This window comes from Chroicocephalus ridibundus, chromosome 1, assembly GCF_963924245.1.
Source record: "Chroicocephalus ridibundus chromosome 1, bChrRid1.1, whole genome shotgun sequence".
Taxonomy (NCBI): Eukaryota; Metazoa; Chordata; class Aves; order Charadriiformes; family Laridae; genus Chroicocephalus; species Chroicocephalus ridibundus.
Window position 1 is genome coordinate 197,522,935 of NC_086284.1, and position 20,604 is coordinate 197,543,538.

The 20,604-nt window shown below is 37.2% G+C and overlaps 1 protein-coding gene across 8 annotated transcripts in view; it reads right to left on the minus strand.

The window, feature by feature from the left end:
• GRM8 (glutamate metabotropic receptor 8) overlaps window positions 1–20,604 on the minus strand; it is a 357,440-nt gene that overhangs the window by 180,629 nt on the left and 156,207 nt on the right. For all 8 annotated transcript variants that reach the window (XM_063323315.1, XM_063323314.1, XM_063323313.1 and 5 more), the window contains 3 exons: window positions 19,361–19,496; window positions 18,745–18,899; window positions 17,458–17,595 (listed from right to left, as the gene is read on the minus strand). In XM_063323315.1, coding sequence (XP_063179385.1) covers window positions 17,458–17,595; window positions 18,745–18,899; window positions 19,361–19,496 — 429 coding nt within the window. The remainder of the gene's footprint in view (window positions 1–17,457; window positions 17,596–18,744; window positions 18,900–19,360; window positions 19,497–20,604) is intronic.

Consider the following 20,604-nt stretch of genomic DNA (forward strand, 5'->3'; position numbering starts at 1 on the left):
CATTGTCAGAACTATCTACATTCCTGTCCTGTACACATCTTCAAGTGCCACGGAGACAGACTTCTATGAGCTTTAATATTCTTTCAGAGTCGAACCCAACCTCTCACCTCTCAAAAAGGTAAAGTTCAGCACCTGAGTTATAAATTGCTCATCCTGTGTTCTCTGAATGGGCTTTTGTAACAAACTACCAAAGGCAAGTTTGAAACATTGTCGCCTTCTCCTTGTGATTAGAATGGTTTGCTGTAGTATGGAGCAACACACTGCCATCAAAGGAAAATCAGGGAGAGATCCACTCTCCAAAGCTGAAAGCATCATAGCACGATGCTGGGAAGTACGTGGTATGATACACAACCTCACCAGTCTCAGGCTGCTCGCTCCATGAGAGTCCTCTAGGTTTCCTCACAATTAAATTCTAATTAAAATATTTACTCTTTAAAAGATTAAATTCTTTTGAGAATCACCTCACTAATCTCCGTTTCTGTAAGTGACACAGCTCAAGGGAAGTAGAAGAAGACAGGCCAGACAGCATCTACAGGTATAAAAGCTTTTTATGGGGTAGCACAGATCTACTGACCAGGAAGCTACAATTAATAAACCACTGCATGCAACAGATAAGTAACCAAACAGGTAGGCAATACATGATTCAGGGCAGGATACAAGTAACATTTCCTCTCTTTTTTTTTTCTCCTCTCCCTTTTTTGGCAGGTACAAATGGACAACGGACCTAGGTTTGTATAGCATAGTTCTATTCACAAGAACTATGTTGTTCTATTCACACAACTATTCTAATCACATTAAGAATCAAAAGCACACCCTAAAATATTAGCAATTTGTCTATATTTGAATTAGCAATCAGTTTCTAATTGTGGGGAAATTTCTGTACCTAAATTATCTATAACTGAAGTGTCAATGAAACTGCAGTGTATGAATACGATGCACACTTTTGAAACAGGAAATCTCAAAGTTTACACATGGCATAACAAAAAATAAAACATCCACTGATCTGACTGGAGACTTCACTTTGCTTGGAGCCCTGAAGACTGTTCACAGCCTTCGCAGTAGCTAGATGCTTCCCCTCCAGCAGAGCTTGCCAGCTGACAACATTTCACAGCTGGGATGAAATCTCTATCCACGTAGCTGAGTGCATTCTTACCCTGGGTGGCTCATGAATAACCGAGAATTTGTCTGTTGTACAGCATGAATACTGGAGAGGAAGGAGAGACCGGCTCTAATGGCTGGCCAAGAAAAGTTTATCTATCTGTAAGAGGGGCTTGGTTTTTCTAAATGTCAGAACAATACAATAGTCCCCGCAAATAAGGAAGAAGAGTAAGGAATCTTCTGAACAGGAAAAGCTTGTATTAAAGATTTCCACAATTATTAATGTACTTTAAATTAAAAAAAAAAGAAAAACACAGCTTTCTTCAGCAATAACTCGTTGTGAACCAGATTTACTTCATTTCTAATGTCATGATACTGCCCAAACTCAGTTTTTCAAAAAAGCTGAGTAACATGTCTCTGTGATCCATCTGCAGTAACTTGTTAAAGTTTTCATCCTATTTTTCTCAGGGCGTCACAGGCCAGGATAAAGGAAGAGACATGAATGACACTATTTTTGGAAATAAGTTTAAAATTTAAAAAGTTCTGTAAGAGCATCTGATTTGCATCCTCCAGAGACCTTCATCCTCTTGCAGTTATTGACATAGCTGGGTTTCAGGAAATACATAAATGTTAAGTGGTGAGTAACCCCAGCTCCTACCTGACATTCTACTTCTACAATCACATCTTTGATTTCAAGGAAGAGATGAAATGCATAACTTTGATATTCTGTACTGAAAAATATCCCCATGGAAAGGTAAATCCGTTGTCCAGAGGAATGGAAAATTACTAGATGTCAATGTCAACATTTTTATCTGTGTGATTCATGATAATCAGCATGTAATTTATACACACTGTCACTATTGTCTCCATCAGCTATATGCTAGATAAACATGTGCACAGGTAGCTGTTCACGTATGTACTGTATACAATAAATTATTATACACTGCTTTGATAAAAAATATTTGTTCTGGGTCCCAAATCACACTTTTTTTTTTTCTCATTTTAACCTATAGTCTTATGGGGAGGCTTTTTTACAGAGTTACATTTCACTAAAGAATGTATTTCCATCACAACAAAAGTACTATCTGAAAACCTTACTCACCAACATTTTGGTCTCTAGGGAAAACAACACAGAAAATCAGCACTATGTTGAAAATATGATTGTTACATTTTAGAACTGAACCAGTTTGAAACTTTTGGTTACATGCACTTAATTTTTATGTTAGATAACACACTATAGTATTTTCATTAAAGTAGAATAAGGTTTAATTCTCTTTTGCTTTGAATTTTAAAATGGTCCGGTTTAATTTCAATTCCGAATGTCAAATTCCTTTTCGAAATAGAAGATTGATCTTCTCTGCAGTTCCACTTCTCAAGAGGATTTCCTGAATAATAAATTAGGAATAAAGGTTTTGACCCTTATTGTATTTTTTCCCACTTTCCAAAATAGGTCCTGAATGTATAACAGCAGTCGTTGTAAATGCTCTGCTTTTCTGAACAGTTTAAATATATCTGAGACTAGGGAATGAGGGAGGGGGGACTGGGAACAGTTCCCCTGTGGCCTGCCAGTGCTTGTCAACACCAAGAGGTCCAGCCCCCAGTCCCAGCTCCCACAGCTTCAGCTCCCCTTTCTCCAGGCAGCCTGCTCTGGCTCTTAATAACTCCCTCCCTTCTCCACCTCTGGCTTAGAGTTTCTATGCTGAATTGAAGATCAGTAACAGAAAGACTAGAGGGAGGACAGGGAAATGGGAAAGGAAAAATATTTTGCTACAAAAGCATCCTCTGTGGACTTGCATACAGATAGGGATGACAATGAAATTAAGGCAGAAGGAAAGGAGGTTTTATATAGGAGAATAAATGTACACCAAGACATATACACATGCACGTTGTACACCGTAATAATATTTTAAAATAGAACACCCCAGAGAATAGATCTGTATGGATACCCAAAAACAAGGAATAGGTTTATACCATCATCTTTTGATCAGAAAATGAATCACATACAAAGTTGAAGAACAGAAAATATGACCAGTGAAAAGTATTAATAATGCAGTTTTTCAAATAACCACCTACTCTCTAGGGATGTATCATATGAAGGCAAAGTACAGGCACTTAAAATTACTATTTCTTTGTGGAACTGGCTATGGAATACTTTTATTTGGATTGAAAATAAAATCCTGCACAAATGCGTAAGTGCACCCCATACAGCCAACCTTGCAGCATTGGAGCTATATCTCTAAGTATTGCACAGCAAATTGTTTGAAGGCATAATTACACCTGAAATGCTTGATCATAATGTAATTAAGTTCCTCACCCTCAAATGAGAACTAATTTAAACTTGCATTCAAAACTCCACTTAAAAAGGGAGGACTTTGGAAAACAAAAAAACTAGTCAAAAGCACGCTAAAGGAATTAATGTACTGAGTTACAGCAAAATGTACATAGTCTTATAAAAGAGTTACGAAGGATTTGAACACCGTGAAGCAAATGTCTAGGCATGACAAATGACATCAGACCAGGTGCAGAACTAACACTACTAAAGAACAGACAACAAGCAACAAGCTAAAATTTAACTTTTTCAACAAGTGCCACAGAACTGACCTCCTTGTGTGATCAGAAAGAGTAAGAGAATGATGGTTTTGGCCACTCAGACACAACAGCAGCAAGGGAAATGAAATGCTACAGAAAGTTATAGAAACTGAAGAAGCAGAAAACATGATCATTTGAAATTTCAGATAGACACATTTCAGGCAGGTAAATACCATAATGAAGCATCAGCCAGAGATACTGTAAATGACCAACACAAAAAACAAACAGAGAATCACAGAATGGTAGGAACGCAAAGAAGAGAAAGGTTGTTGGGTTTTATGTGGAAGAATGCACCAGACCAAACTCCAGATAGGACTAGAAATGAGCACTGTTGTAATCATGAGCAAAATATGCTCAGGTACATCTTTCTAAAAAAAAAAAAAAAAAAAAAATCCAAAAAGAAAAAATTAATATAGGAATGCTGGGGTTTTTTGTTTTTTGTTTTTTTGTTTTTTTTTTAAGTAGCACTATAAAAAGGTAAGGGAGTTGGTAAAAGCACCATACAAATTCTAAAAGCACACTTTCTTTTTTTTCAATGTCACATACATAACTAAAAGAAAATGTATAGCCCTGGTCATAAAGCCTTTAAAAGCAAAAGACAACATGATTCAGTATCGCAGTGAAGGAGACTGCAAGAAATTTTAATTCTTTTTTACAGAAGAGTGATTTATGGTAAAATGAGAAAATCCAAAAGGATAAACTGTGGAAAATAGAACCACATAACAGCAGACAAAAAAAGTCTTCAAGGAGTAATACACACTGCAGTTCCCTCCCACATACAATTTTCCTTTCATCGATAGTAGAGAATTTTAGAATGTAGTATTACTGAGGCCAAATTCTTGGTTGGTTACCTTTTTCATAGGATGTTTAAACTTCCTGTCTCTATTTCAAGGTTCTATGCAAACTGTCTATAAAGCTCTGCTTATTTTCATCTTACTTTTAAGATCCAAAACTCTTGTCTTCTGAAGTGAAAAGCAATGTAGCTTCCCTTCTGATCATTCCTTTAAAGCTTTTCTTATCCTACAGAGCCTTTGATTACTGACCTCTCTGTGATTTCCACAGAAAAATCAAGTTATTACTCTCATTTGGGGGGCCACATCCTCTCAAATCTCATACCTCTTCATGTCAATAAAGAAACACTCATGTACAGCATTGAAGATTTGGCCATTATACATCCTTTGTAGTTTATCTCTGTGCAACTAAGTTACAATATCTTTGGGCTCGTGTCCCAAACCCTGGTTCCTTTATTATCATCATAAATTACATGAGAGACAATTTCACAGAGCAATTAGTGAAAACAGTTCAGATAAAAATGGAGAGTGACCTTAATATTCATCCAAAATACAACCCAAATCTTATGCGGACCTGAAAGTCTCATAATGCACCCTCCAAAGGTATGGGTCAATCCGAGTCTGTGTAAAGGAACAATGTTTAACAGAGAATGCCAAGAAAGTTTTATGATGAAAACTGGTATCCAGGTCATAGGCAGTTCTGCTGAAAAAGTTCAGAAGCTACAGGATAGTATGTAGGTTTATTTGCTTTTTTTCCTGCAGGCTGTCGTGTACCAATCTACATTCCACACTATCCCACTGCACACAGAAACTGCAAACGTAGAAGACCTTTACATACTCAATTCCAGTTCTGTTAGTTGACATGAAGACTTGTACAATCTCATAAGTGAATTAATTCTTCTTCCTTTAATTATTTTTTCCTCTCTGCATTTTAAAACACTGCTGCAACTACAGATTTCAGCTAAAATCCAGTGGAAAGGTATCAAAAGTTCATGAGCAAGTTTCTTCCTATTAAATTTCAACCTAATTTTGCAGAAAAGTTAGAATTATGTATATCCCGTCTGATTTAAAAATATAAAAGCAGTGAGTTCCAGGAATTAAACCCCTAAATGTGTGTGTGCTTTATCTATCAGTAAATAATGAGCAATTTCTAGACCAAACGTAGCCTCCTTTTCTCTTTCCAAATTCTGTGAAAGCCATTTGTAATTTTACGTTTATTACTTATTTGGAATTACTAATTACAAAGCCAATGGTTAGTTTGTAGTCTGTACATTGTTCTTTATCTGGAATTTGAGGAATGTTACATACTTTAAAGTAGGATGCAGAACACATGACACCCTTTTTGTCTCATGGTTATACTATTCAATTTTGCAAATCGCTTTTCAGTACTGTAGCCTTCTGGCAGATGTTAACATTTCTGTCCAAAAAGTTAAAAAGAAAAATCTATTATTCTAGTAATCTATACACATGGACTGTTTGTTATATTTTATATGTAATATATCTTGCAAGAAGGTTTGGTGAATTGCAGAGCTTATTCTATCACTCTCCAAGCCCACACTTCCAATTTTCCTAAAACTGCCACTGTTAGAGTCTCAGGCTCTTTTTCAAAATTTAAAAGGAATAAAATGAATTTGTTTCTTGTTTGCTGTAGTTTCAAAAGTCACAGGGAGAGACAATTTAAAATGTTACCTTGAAGTGCTTCTAGTCCTGGAAATGATTTGTTCATTTCAAGATGAGAGAATAACCGTTGATCTATCTGAGAGCCTCTGAAGAACTGCTCTTTCAAGGGTATGGCTCAGGAAAAAGTCTACCAATAATCAGAACTGAACACTGAAAGTGAAAAAGCACCCTTATTTTCTAAGCTAGGCAATGCTTACGTGGTACTTAAATTTCACTGGACTCCTCCAAGTTTATGGGTTTATGACATGTGCAAATGCCAACTTGTTTTTCTTCTTCTTTGCTTGAAAGAATAGAACAGGAAAACACTGTTGAAAAAAAATAATCTGAAAAATGCAATTTCTGGCCCAAAGAGTTTATACTTCAGCACATGGCAAAGTAGGAAACAGATGGAAAGCAAGGGAAACCTCAACAGCATGGTAGACCACGGCCTCAGCAGACCACCTGCCCCATGACTGCAGAGCTTTTGAAGGCATTCGATTCTTATTATTTTGTGGGGTCAAGTGGAATGTATATAATGCATAGACCTTCCATTTCGCTATCTTGAATTTTAACTAAGATAGTAGCAAATCAACCAAGACTATCCTTGGCTGCCACAATTCCAGAAATGCTGAAGATACAGTCGAAAAACCCCACAGTATTAATCACCCATTGTTTACTGATGCAGGTGAAGATACCATTAATGGAAGCATACCTTATCGCACAGTATCACTGTAATAAATTGAAAGTAACTTGTTTTCCACAGAGTATGTAGCATGTGAGATCACAACACCAGCTGCTTTTTCCTCAGTGACAGATCACATACATTATGTAGATTCATCAAAGATTTTAGAGCCTTAATTTGTCTGTCTTGTGGGATTATCTCATCACAGAATAAAAGGATCTTGTCCAGAATAATTAAATATTGCACTTTTAAACAAAGCCTAAATATAAACCTCAAATATAAAATTTTATCAACAAGTCTCTTTAAAATACTTTGCGTAGTTCAACAGGATATTGCATCCTGAAAATCTACGGTATTATCAATAGGCAAATAGTCACATATTCAGATCTAAGGAATAGTTGCTGATAATCCGTGTACACAGGACTGCTGTGTATTACCTTCCCTTTTGTTTCTATCTGTGAAAGTACCTGTAAGGATGCTAAGCTTCCTCTGAACATTTAAGTAATATACTCATAATTAATGTAAGAAAATATTAGAGTTATCACCAGGATCTTATATGAACTGTGAAGGCAGATTGCTTCATTGGGAAAGTGGTGATCCACACAACCATGGAATGGTATTATTTCACTTGACTTGAGCAATCTAAAAGTGGGGCACTTTATCCAAATTGGTCATCTAGGTTTATCTGCAGTCTGTAAAGAGAGATGGGCATCCTCACAGGGTAAGTCATACCACTCTAAGCAGCTTACTAAGGCATGTGGAGGTGGCCTGCCAGAAGTTAAAGAATTACGTAAATCCTGTCTCATGAGCTCCATCCAAGGGCAATCCTGCAAACCCTGAACATGCACTAGTCCAGAGCTAGAATTTGGGTCAAAATCATAATGCCCAGCCGTGCAGTTAAACCAGTGTTAAGTTCAATGTAACAAACATACCTCTCCTCCCCGGTACGCTGATTTTAACACAAACTAAGGACACTTGTGCTTCTACCTGACCTTTCATAAGAACCCTCCATACCAAAACACCTATCTCAAATATTGGATACAAATAATATTTTGGAAATATTGAACTATAATTGTTACATTTAATGGATACACTTATCCACTAAAAGTCAAATTCTGACCTCCTTTTCTACACTGATTTATACTACAGACCATTATATATGCCCCATTGATTTTGCTGGGTCTATTTCTGCAATAAAATTCTATTTGGTAGATTAAAAAGCATCTGCGTCTGTTTACAGATGACCGATCTGAATTCCCTTCCATAAAAGGTGAGCAATTACTTATAAATCAGGGGCATTTCACAGGTGAATAATTATTCAATGTATTGAAAGTGTTCATGATCTAAAAGTATTTTCATTGCTGCTTCGTGAAATTATGAAACCACTTAGTTTACCTATACTCATTATATTATAAAATTAATATAATTATTAAAAATATAGATTTATTTGGGGTATTGGTGATATCTAACATCAGAATAAGTTTAAACTTTTTTAATATAAAAAATAATCAGTAGAAAGGTCACAATAGAAAGATTATATAATTTCCTTTGGTTTACCCTTGTGCTCGTATTTGTATTAACTTGTTGATATCCTGTAAATCAAGATTAACTAATAGAGCGAAGGCTGTTTTGTGGGAACTTGTGCATCAACAGTTTATGATGTAAGTCACTCTCCATTCCAGTATATGTGTGTGATGACATTTTACTGCAGCTACAGGACAAACAAGCTACTTTTTTTGGTCTACTGAGAAATTGCGTACTGGTATCTTAAGTACGTATCTTGAACCATTGAATACTCCAAGAATATTAAAAATAGCCTATAAATATTGAGCTGTGTATTAAATAGACTTTTCTCCTCTCAGAGCAGCTAACCAATGGAATAATGCATTTTGTTTGTAGCTAGCGGTCTTCTACAAATAAGGGCCAAGAGCAGCCAAACCCTGCTTGTTCACAGGAACTGAGCACAGAGAGGGCTCTACGTCCTTCTTATTTACTCAGAGGGATCCATGTCACGAGCAGCAATTTCTTTCATTGTACAGACTCTGAAAGCACTACATGGCGGAGGGGGGGGCACCTTTCTTCAGCTCTACCCACTGAGTCCCTTGAGTGCAGCTACATTTATGTTTTATTTGGATAAGGAATGTTTTTTTTCAAACAAATTTCCTGGCTGCCACAACCTTCACATGATGGAGCAGTCTTGCTCTGCACAATCCCAGTGCCTTTCAGAGGAAACCAAACCATAAAATGAGCGAGGGGAATACAGCTATGGCCCTCCATCTCAAAGGACCATACTAACCTGAAGTAAAAGCTTTTGAAACTAGTACAGTGAGGACCCCAATGCTCATCATCGACTGCTTTGCTCTGCAGAGGTGCACTGTTTGATAACACAGACAAGGTCTCAGGGCACCTGGGGAAGAAGGTACCTTGCAAAGGCCACTCTTTCTGCTCCCAACTGGTGTCCCCCACCACGCAATAGACCAGGAAAAAAATTTATCATGGACCACTACTTCCGAATATGGAAGAACATTTTCAACAAAATTAACATGCCTGTTTCTGATCTGGGTAACGAACTTTCACCTCCAAAATCCTCAACCAGATTAGTTCGCAGAACAGTGGTTGGACAGTGGTCAACAGTTCCGAGGGATGAGTCACCTCCTATGAGGTTACAATGAGTAGATCAGTCTGTCTGACTACATCCAAGGACATTGAAAACTATGCAGCTAATGGTCCTTTTTGAAGACTTAAACTATTTTTTATTGCAGTACTTGTAGTCTAATGAAGCATCTAGCCAGGTAGCAAGTATGCACACCAAATGTGCGTACTTATAAAATGTTTAAGCACTGTAGCCTGAAATGCTTGAATAACGGCACGGATGATGCATATACAAAATTAAAACAGTTTTTCCAGTCCTCTCATAAGGCAAGATTACAAGAGCTTGCTCAGAAGGGAAAACAAGAAATATCTTTTCTACCTTAAGGGGGATATCTGGGACTCAGGCTCCTGTTCACAGCAAGGGTCTGTTTGTGGTAGACCAGGAGAGCAAACTGGTGAAGAACGGCATGCAACATTTCAACTAGTGACTTTCCTGTTCTACTAACATCTGTCCAAAGTGGTTGGGCTGGTACTGGAATTGACAGAGTAACATACTATAGTCTCCCATGAGCAGGGATTGTGTACAGATGACATCTGAGTTACATCATAGAGTAATACTGGTTACGAGTGTTCTGAGGCTACATTTGAGAAGGTGCAGTTCCAGACTTCACACAAAATTGTACTTAAAGCAACAATTCATTCACTAGGGTTTGCCATTCTTGCAGAGGCTCTGAGCGGGAATAAGAATTTTTGGATTCATAAATTACTAGCAAACACATCCACACGTGTGCACCTACATATGCATATTACAAGTCTTCCAAATTGGCAGCAAGTGTATCTAAAATGGCAAGATACACTATTTAAATGATTGTGCAGTGGAACATGACTCATAACTTTGTAAAACATTATAAATCTAAAATTGATACGTTTCCTGACAGAATACAAGACTTGAATTGCATTGAAATGACAGAATGAGGGGTAACGGTTTCAAACTGAAAGAGGGGAGATTTAGATCAGATATTAGGAAGAAATTCTTTACTGTGAGGGTGGAGAGACACTGGAACAGGTTGCCCAGAGGAGCTGTGGATGCCCCACCCCTGGAAGTGTTCAAGGCCAGGCTGGATGGGGCTTTGAGCAGCTTGGTCTAGTGGGAGGTGTCCCTGCCCATGGCAGGGGGGTGGGAACTAGATGATCTTTAAGGTCCCTTCCAACCTGAACCATTCTATGATTCTATGAATTCCTATTTATAAATAAAATTATAAACAAAGATCTCTATGGTCAATTTCTTGGTCTTGGTCAATTTCTTCCTCATATTAGATAAGAAGCTTTTTTAAATGATACATTCTGTAGGTGAATTTAAGCTTTGACAAAAGAACTGAGAAATTATATTCCACTGGATATATTATAAAGGGATCTAAAAATACTAAAAACTGGTGAAACAACAAAATGGATGACAGCAAGTGAAATGAAGAAATCGAATCAGTGAATGGGCAGCGTATTTTAGGTCCCATGATTTGTTGGCTCTCAGACATACTGAGTAATACTCATGCACATTAGCAGTTGCTGGAATGAAATGCTATTCAACTTGAATCTTATGAAATTGTGTAGTTTCTGGAATAAGATCCAGAACTGTCCCTTTGTAGGACAAGTGAATGTGTATATTTTCATCAAATACACCTTAAGTTATGGTATTCTATCACATATCAGTCTACCAGACACTGACAGCGGACAGACAGCAAGGTTCATTCCTGCCAGATCTCCACCATCAGGAGAGAATTTGGTCTAAACATTCTGACCTGACGTATAGCAAGAAAAAGTCTGTATTTCAGTCTCGTTAATTTTTGCAGAATGTCACTCAACATTCTCAGGCATCAGCTTTTTCTTTGGAATTGACTACCCAGGCTTCTGCAATTGGGAACCAGACAAAATCTGCAAAAATGGTGAATTTATGGCTTATGGTATACCGTAACAAAGAGATTAAACTTCATTTAGCTTTTGACCTCTTTCTCATTAGGAAGAGGTCTTGGTGCCACCTGGGACATGATCTATTGTCCTAAAAACAAAAGCAAATGCTCTCTGGCTCCGTATATTATTTAATGACACATGATGCGGTTTGATTTAATGGTACATTAGAGGCAGCGTGGGACCACTGCAGTGCAGCTACGTGTATCACACAATTTTCATAGTTCTGAGATAATGTCCAAAGCAGAGTAAAAAACAGCTTAGACTATGAAAAATACTCCTCAGTCTTTTGTGTCCAATTGATGTGATGGGTAGCAAAGATTCAACAGTCTACTTAGCTCCTGCTTATTGTGCTGCAAATTTGACTACTGTGATTTTTACATAAAATTATTGTACTTACACAAAATGGCAATAGGCAAAAATAAAAAAATCAAAAATCCTTCTGCAATGTGTTTATAAGCTACTTTTCAAAAGGCAATCAAGAAAATGGCAAATAGCAAAAGATGAAAAAGAGTAAGAATTGCCCTTTCTACCTCATGCCTAAACATACTGTGCCCAACACACAAGTCGCACAAAGAGGGAGACCATGCAGCTCTTTCTGTGAGCTCGAAAACAATCCCTCCTCCTCCTCAGCCTTAGTGCCTTTTGGGAACTGTGGTACAACTCACCATGTGTCTCAACTGCATCTATGCTGACTTTTTTTTAACTTTGCGTAGGTCTCATCAAGAAAAAGAAAAAACTACGTTAGGACTGATTTTATAGTAATGGAATCATTACTCAAACTAAATAGCAATGTACTGTACCTCTGCAAGATTCACGTTCTGCTACTGAACTTTTCATTTTGTTTTATAATTTTTTCAGAATGTGGCTGCATACACACATGTGTAAATCTACTTCTTTCTATTAATATTTTTAGGTGCAATGGTTTTTTTAAAGAGGTTAGTTAGGAGAAAACAATTAAATAATGTATCTGCAAAGTTCCTAGGTATGCTTGGTGTCTATTATGCTGCACTGTGATTTGTTTTCCTGTGAAACAAATAGTTCAGTTTGATAGAGCAAATTGAAATTAGACTAATTTATGCAGGTCTCTATATACTTTTGAAAACTCTTCCGTCTTTATTTTTAGCGGTGCAGTCAGTCATTATAGGCAGTTAAAGGCTGATTAGGTTTGTGGAGTAGTTAAAATGCTAACCATACAAAACAGGGAGAGAGACTACTTCTGTAGGGATGTGCATGAAGGAGCTTTTTTAATTAACATTTTTGTTGAGGTTTTATTAAAAGGCCACATTTTGCTGTTCAAAGACTGCAAATACTAGGATAAATGCATGCCTTGAAGGGATGCCATGGGGAAAATCCAGAAAAAATTTCAATGGAATGGTATCTTCTGAAGTCAGATTTGAATTTGTGGTTGCAATTGTACACAATAGAACATGATAACAGTAAGTAACCATGTTAGATTTCCATCTGCTTCTGCATGAAACACAAACAAATATCTACATGTGTACACAAATATATATGTAAAGAAGACTACTTCAGAATTTTTTGTTAGAATGAAAACAAAGATTAACATTCTGCGAGGCTAATGGAAGTACATTATCAGAGTACATTTAATTTATTTCTTGCCCTTCTCCCTTAACTCTTCACCATTAATGCTGCTTTCTTTTCTTCTGAAAGAGTGATGGTGCATACTGTCGGCCTCACAATTCAATGCAATTTTTAAAGAGTACGCTGGGACATCTTTGTTTCATTTTCAAATCTTTGTATTCTTACTTTTGTACGTTTCTCAAGAAACACAAGCTCTAGAAACCTACCTAAAGGGGGACTGACAACTAATAGCTCAACAACCAAGAGCTGCAGTTAACAAAACAACACTAGGAACATAACTAGTCAGTCCACAGTCGTTCTAAGTAATGCTAAATCTTCAGCTACCAAAAACTTGGCCCACCGATTGAGTCAACTGGGAAGATGAGGGTATGGGAAAATTCTCCAGGATGTTAAATTTAAAGCAGAGCAAGAGGTGTGCCATCTCTGCCATCTCCCACAACCATGGTTGGGCAAGCCCTTCCTCTTGACGAATGCAGGCAAGCAAAGGATGAATGCTGTCTCTGTCTACAGTTTCTTGCCGGGGCACAGGGATGAGCGAAAAGCTTCTCATCTCACTTCTCATTCCCACAAAGAGATTCCAGTGCTAAAGAAAGGCTGTCAAAGGTCCCTCAAAGATTCATGTCTCACTAAAGATCTTTTTTTATTGAATATAGAAAAATTGCACCTTGAATAAATTATGTAAAATGAGGCTTCTTGTAACGTCTACAGAGAGTTCAATCCCTGTAAGTGCTCCATTCTTTCAATTTTTTGTAGTAAGCCAAACAAGTTTTCTCTGCAAATTCCTTTCCCCTTCCCCACTTAAAAAAGTTTAAGGGTAGTCACTGAATAATTGTTTCATGTTTACTAAGTCAATGTCCCAATTTGGTATTTTTATTTTAGATCCAGACAGGCTGGAACAAAAAGAAATTCTAATATTTTTCAATGAACTATTGTAGTCTTGATGATTTGATCAATGTACATTCACATTCAGAAACACAGTTGCTAGTTGCAAATCAATAGTGGCAAAGCAATTACTTTTTCAAAGTTTAGGTGAATCATTGCTTTCTGTAAATTGGGCAAAATCAGAAAGCAAATGATCAGGCAAAAATCAAAATAAAGTTATTATTTTATGTATCTCTAAAGCACAAATTCTGTTAGGTATAAGAAGCAAGAGCAACCACAAATAAACAGTATTTTCAAACAGTTTTAAAATAGCAGTTTTCTTTAAATAAACTGTTTAAGCCACGACAACACTAGACTGTAATAATCAGCGATATATAAGAAGAGGAGGCATTTATAAGGAGATAAGAAGGCTTACGCCTTTTTGTAATTCTTAACCTTGAAAGAGAGGAAATCCCTTTCAGGACTCTCAGTCCTAAAAAGAGTGTTGATTTTACATGGAAAAGAAAAGAGAGAAATATTTTTTGCTATGAAGTATTTTCTAGTATCTTCATAGGGGAAAAAATGCTTGAAATTGGATTAGACTGTTAGCATCCTGACTGCAGGTAGTAAGAATTTAAACCTATGAACAGATAACTTGACTGAATAGAGAACAGGGATATCAGTTTTGTTGTTGCTGGGAATTGCAAATGTCATATGAGGAAAAGATACAAGTAGCTCCTAGCTAAGCTAAATAGGAATGCCTAATAAAACAAATCTCAAGCCTGAGAAAACTTTATACCTATCAATTTGCCTTTTAATATCTTTGGAGAGGGAGATTTTCAGGTTATGGCTGTATCTTGAGCTTTTGTATTTCTTTCAGTGCATCAGTGGTTATTGACGTGATATACAAAATGGGCTGGTGAACAAAAGACAAAGAGGATCTTATTATCTGCAGTGCTCAGATAAAATATGGGAAAATTAGGACAGATGGCATTTTTAAGTTCAGTCTTCAAGTCCTGAACTAGAGATGGGAGTACATTCCTTTAAGAATTAAATTGAAATTTAGGACTGAGAAAGTACACAAGTTTCAGAGAAAACTGGCAACTGGGATAAGCCAAGGATCAGAGTCTTCAATATTGTTATAAACAATTAAATGTAACAGCTCCTATATTCGTATTGAAAGTGAAGGTTCATTCATTTCTTTCATTTACTACCATTATTTCAGAGCAGACTTGGCCATGAAGTAACATCTTTGGCCTTTCAAGGGAAAGATAAATTCATGGATGGGAGGGATATTCTCCTCTTTAATCTTTAGCAGATGTAGAATGTCATAGTAGACTGAGTTGTCTGCTTTGAGGGCTGAAACCAGCCAGGATTTCATTACTGCCTCTCTTTGTCTCCTTGACAAATGATTGAAGTGGTTCAAGATGCCATTTGCGATTCTCTAAGTCTAGACTGGTGGGAGTGTCATTCTCCCATTCTCCACCTAGCATTTCTCCTTAAATCACAGGAGGTCTATTTTGAACTTCCACTCTCATCTCTCCATTCAGTTTACCCAAAAGGAGCAGATTTTCATTATTTTTGTTGTCCAACCCTTTAAATTTGAGTTAGATAACCATAGGACTCATGAAGAATCGCCAGCTTGTTTCAGGTCTGTTGCTGTCCAAGGGTGTTTTCTATTGTACTAAGCCACCTTTACGTGGTTTTAGTCAAGGGTTCTGTCACTCATAGGTACTTCTACTTGCAGAAGAATTCATAGCTTTTTCCCCTGCAGGTTGCATGAGCAACCTTTGTATGAGATTGTCCACCTCTTAATCCCATCCCTTGATACTATGTTAACTTTCTGGGTGCAGAAATTGTTTTATGTTTTGTTTTCATGGACAGAGAGCATACCATAATTTTATTTCATAAAATATACGGATATCCGTTTCAAATCACAAATTACTTTGAATCTATCAAGACACGGCCTGTGCATTTTATACACTACTTTTCACTTGGTAATTCAATTTGACAGATGTGATGAGGCTGAAACAAGTCATACAACCATCTGTGGTAACATTTAGAGCTTCCCAAACTACAGCACATACACCACTCATTCCACCTGAAGAACTTCAAAAAAGCATCTATTTTCCACTTAAAATAGTAAAAACAAAATAATCCCTTCCCAGACATGGGTAACTACTCAGCCGTGACTTACTGCTCTATGAATCAAGGCCAAGGAGTAAAGGATTAGAGTAATGAGCTATCATTTAGCTCAGTGAGGAACTGAATATCATCCTTTTCTTTGTGGAGTACATGGTAAAAGGCAGAAAACAAGGTGCCGCTGTTGAAATGAGAGTGCGTGCATGGCTTTCGTATTTCTGTGTGAAATATATTGAAGCCCAGTTCAGTAAGTCTTTGAATCGATGGCACAGCCCACATACAATAAATCTGATGGTTCAAGGAGCGCAGGACTAACGGTGCGTGTGGTTGGAGACTGCACGGTATGTCTGTCTGACAAACCCAGGAGAAGCGTGGTGCTGGTGCGCAGCTTTTGTTTGCAGAAAGTTTGGAAGCGCACCCCCATAACAAAGGCTGCATGACAGCGTCACCAGGCAGCCAGAAACCTTGGAACAGCAAGTGAACAAAAAAGTTCACATTCCCTGTGGAAAATATTTGGCAAAAGAAAACACTGCCGGGGAAATCAAGGCACACGGATGACTGATGTATGCAGTGCAGAAAACTGAGTATTACTGCTGCAGAGATGGTGGTCACTACCAGTACTGCTGGGGGTGGCGGCGGTAATTAAGCAAATGACACTGAGAACCCTGACATTAGGAAAACCTATCTCTACAAAACATAACATAAATACTCTGCTGTAGTCAGAGAAGACGAAAGGTAACAATCCTGTAAACACTGCAAGGAAAAGCAAAAAGCCAACACTCTCACAGGTGAGATGAAACTCAGAGCTACTGATGCGACTGCTGTATTAGTTGTAGTGACAACTGTGTCTGGATACGATACCTGAGTAAGCAGGTTTGAGAACACCAGTGCCAGTTACATAGAGTTTTTGCTCAAACTTTATAGAGACTTTCAGCTTTATAGTACGGTGTAGAATCCTAGAATTTCTTTTCACATGAGGACAAGTAATAAGGACATATTGATTTGATTTTTATTTCATCCTCAGACCCAGTTTGTAAACTAAATAAGGAGTTCATGACTTGACCTATCATCAAGACCTCAATAGTTTAAACAGAAATTTAATTTTCTCTGTATATACTTCAGGGATAACAATATGAGAATTACTGTGATGTGCCTGTTTCCCAAAAAAATCATATTGACAACCATAGATGGGGTGAGAGAGGAGGTCACTGAAAACATGAATGGAATTGAACCACAGCCACAGGCCTTTAACAAAGTCTATACCATCATTGGATTTGTGCAAATTAACTACTAACCTTCTCAAACATTGCTCATGAATTTTTTCTTCAGGTTTGAGAAAAAGTGTCACACTTTTCTTAAAACACAATAATTTGTATTGGAGAATTGAAGGGAGCCAGAAGAACGATGAAAAGAAAGCAGTTCCGTTCCTGCACTCTAAAAAACAACTTACAAATAATGTTTTACTTTCACAGTTACCTGTGCATTTCTTGATATTGCTATTTCTTTTTCCATGTGATCCTAACTTGCATCCAAAGTTCTCCTCCCAAAACTCTGCAAACCATACATTTCTTCGATTGTTAGCAAGTGTTCGGCTCCGAAAATATCTATCAAATCCTACATTTAAGAGAAGTAAAAGAAGCATTAAAATATGATACAGTATAAAAATAGTCTTTTAAAGACAATAACAGATTTTGTATAAATATCAGAAGAAGAAAAAACTTGAGGTACAAACTACTATAAGATATTTTATGAGTATAGCTGTATTTAAGGTTTAAAGAAATAGTATATTTGTTATTATCCCATATTTGCTGTAGAATATTTTTTTTAAACCTACAGCAGTTAAAGCTCCAGCAGAATCCTATAATTAAAAAAACATAATGCAGATGGTTAGGGAAACTTTTAATACACAGATGACCCAAATAAAGAACTGGATACCTACAAGAAGTTAAACAAACTGTAATCACTACTTAGTCAAAGACCATGATCCAAAAAAATTTCATTTCAAGGCCACCTAAAATCACAGAGTACCTCTCTATTGAGAGAGAGGGCTTCCAGGACACCTAAAATTCTGCTTCTATTTATAGGTTTAATGACCCTAGTTGAGAAACTAACGACTCCTGCTTAAACCTGATCAGATTCTGCACCAGCCTTACCCCTACAACCCAGCAGCCATAACGAAATCATGACTAACGCATACCATCTGGATTAAGCTCTTTACAAATGTTTCCATGTGGCTAAATTCTCCAAGTAGCATGAACAGTGCTCAGTTTTTCTAACTGTTTACTAGTTTAGAGCACTTATCCAGAAAGTAAGAGATGTTACTATGTCCAGTACCCTCCCAGGAATAAGGTGATTCAAACCAACAGCTTCTACTTCATCCACCAATTCAGAAACTTTGTTAATGTAGTGGTTTCTTAAAGTATGTTTAGGAAAGGAAAGTAGAGCCTAGATTGGTCTCCTCCCAGAAGAATGTGCTAGATTATCATCCAGCCGATACTCTCCTTTTTCGTCCTAAAGAACTGCCAGGCTATGGGTAAGAAGCTCACCACCACACATGCTCAATTATAGGACTGCCTAATTGCAGATTCAGCATCTCCTCATCTCAACAGAGACACTAAGTAAACATTGGATCAGGCCAACTCAAGTCTTCCCCGATTTCCCTGTAATAAAGGACTACTTGATTTTTTAATATTTTTTTTTAAGACAGCTAGGGTGCTTGAACATTGTCAGAAAACGAGGGGTTCATGCCACATGCATTCCTACCATCTATTGATGTTCTTTTGGGCAGAATGGTTACTGCTCCTTCCGCGATCTCCTCCTGTTGCTGAACCGGTGAAATTTTTGACCCCCAACTATCTGAGCCAATCCAGAGGAAATGTCCAGATTGATTAGCTTTTTTGGCTGCTTCCAGTATTCGCCTGCAAATAAACAACAAATGATTAATTAAACAAACTGCATTTGCAAAGAACTTGAGAATCCCCAGCATTAATTCTGGCTATGCATAAGTAAGCTCACACTAACCAATTAGTCAATAGTTTTCACAGTCTAAAGCAAATTTAACAGCTGTAGTGAACTCAAGATACAATACTGTACAAGTTAATTGGTTTCATCTTTAGCCATATTTTTCTAGCATTCTTATTGGTTACTTCCTTTTCAGTCACCAAATAACAATGTATTGGAGCTGCACTCTTAGGAGCTAGGAACGGCTTAGATCTCCACAGAATAATGGACCAGCCCACTATATAATTGCAACTCAATTTCTTATCACCAGAGTTGTGACAATTTTTACAAGGGATTAAGTCTGAACTCTCCTATTCTGCACCAGCCCATTGAACATCTCTGTGAAGAGACAACGTCTTTAACACATAAAATTAAGCACCTAATGTCATCTTCATTCGCAAACATGATCACCGCTCGAGCATTTGGAGTTTCCAACAAGCGCTTGATGATCTTTTCAAATTCTCCTGGTCTCGGTTCCCGAGGGATTTTGAGTGACTGAGCAATGCAAACACCTCCTGAGAAAAATTAAAAGGGAAAAAAAATAATTTCAACACATTAAATATCCACACTTCAGATACCTATAATTAACCAGGCAGGCAAAGAAAACAGGATGCTAATCTGAAATAAGTCACCACAGGCAAAAATTGGCTTATCTATTTATTTTTAAATATGTGCTGTACAAATTTACACACTCAGTACTGCATTAAAGAGTTCAACTCAGGTACCTGTTACTTTATTTTTTTATATAAAATTTAAAACAGCATGCTGAGCTGGACCCTCAAGCACTGTACTCTGGCTCAGCTGGACTGATCTCCACCAACCTACCCCAATTTATGGCAGCTGAGAACCCAGCCTTGCCACAGGATTACATTTAACCGTGGAGCTTTGGTATCAGGTACTATCATATACTTCTGCTTTTTCAGCACAGAGCATAAGGTTAACAATAAATGCTGTGGTTACAGAATCAAGGAGATAACTTGAAATGTTCTCTCCTGAACAAATGCATACAGATCACTTCTAATTGTTATTATGACATTATTAAGTTGTCTTAATTATTTAAGAGGTTTTGGGTTGTCATTGAATATTCTAAATTACTAATCAGCAAATGAACACAAACTCAGAGATGATATTTATATCTCTTCTTGACAGAAGGAGGAAAATGCTAATTGAAATCTTTACATTTTACCTGTCCTGCAAAAAGGGACAAATTTCTACAGAAACTCAGTGATTTCTAATGGTTTTGATACACAGGTGCAGGGGAATCTCTACTTTCCGGTTACGACACTGTTATCAGTGTTTGAGTAGACAAGGAGAGAAATTCCTTGAGCCTGTTTCGTGAAGCACTGAGTCCATACTGGCACCAACTTCCTATATGTCAGATGATCTTTGTGTGATTGTTTGCTGATTTGTTTATTGTAATTATTTTTTCTTTAAGAACTATTGCCTGATTTGCACTGGTATATCTAACTCCCACCAATATTTGCTCTTGCCTGTTATTCCAAAAATAAGGCCCTCTTGTGGAGAATCTAATTATTAATAAAACCAGGAAATGAAGAAAATGAGAAAATGTTTATTTCTAACAAAAAATGACACGTTACTAGACAACAGCAAAGCAAATGATAA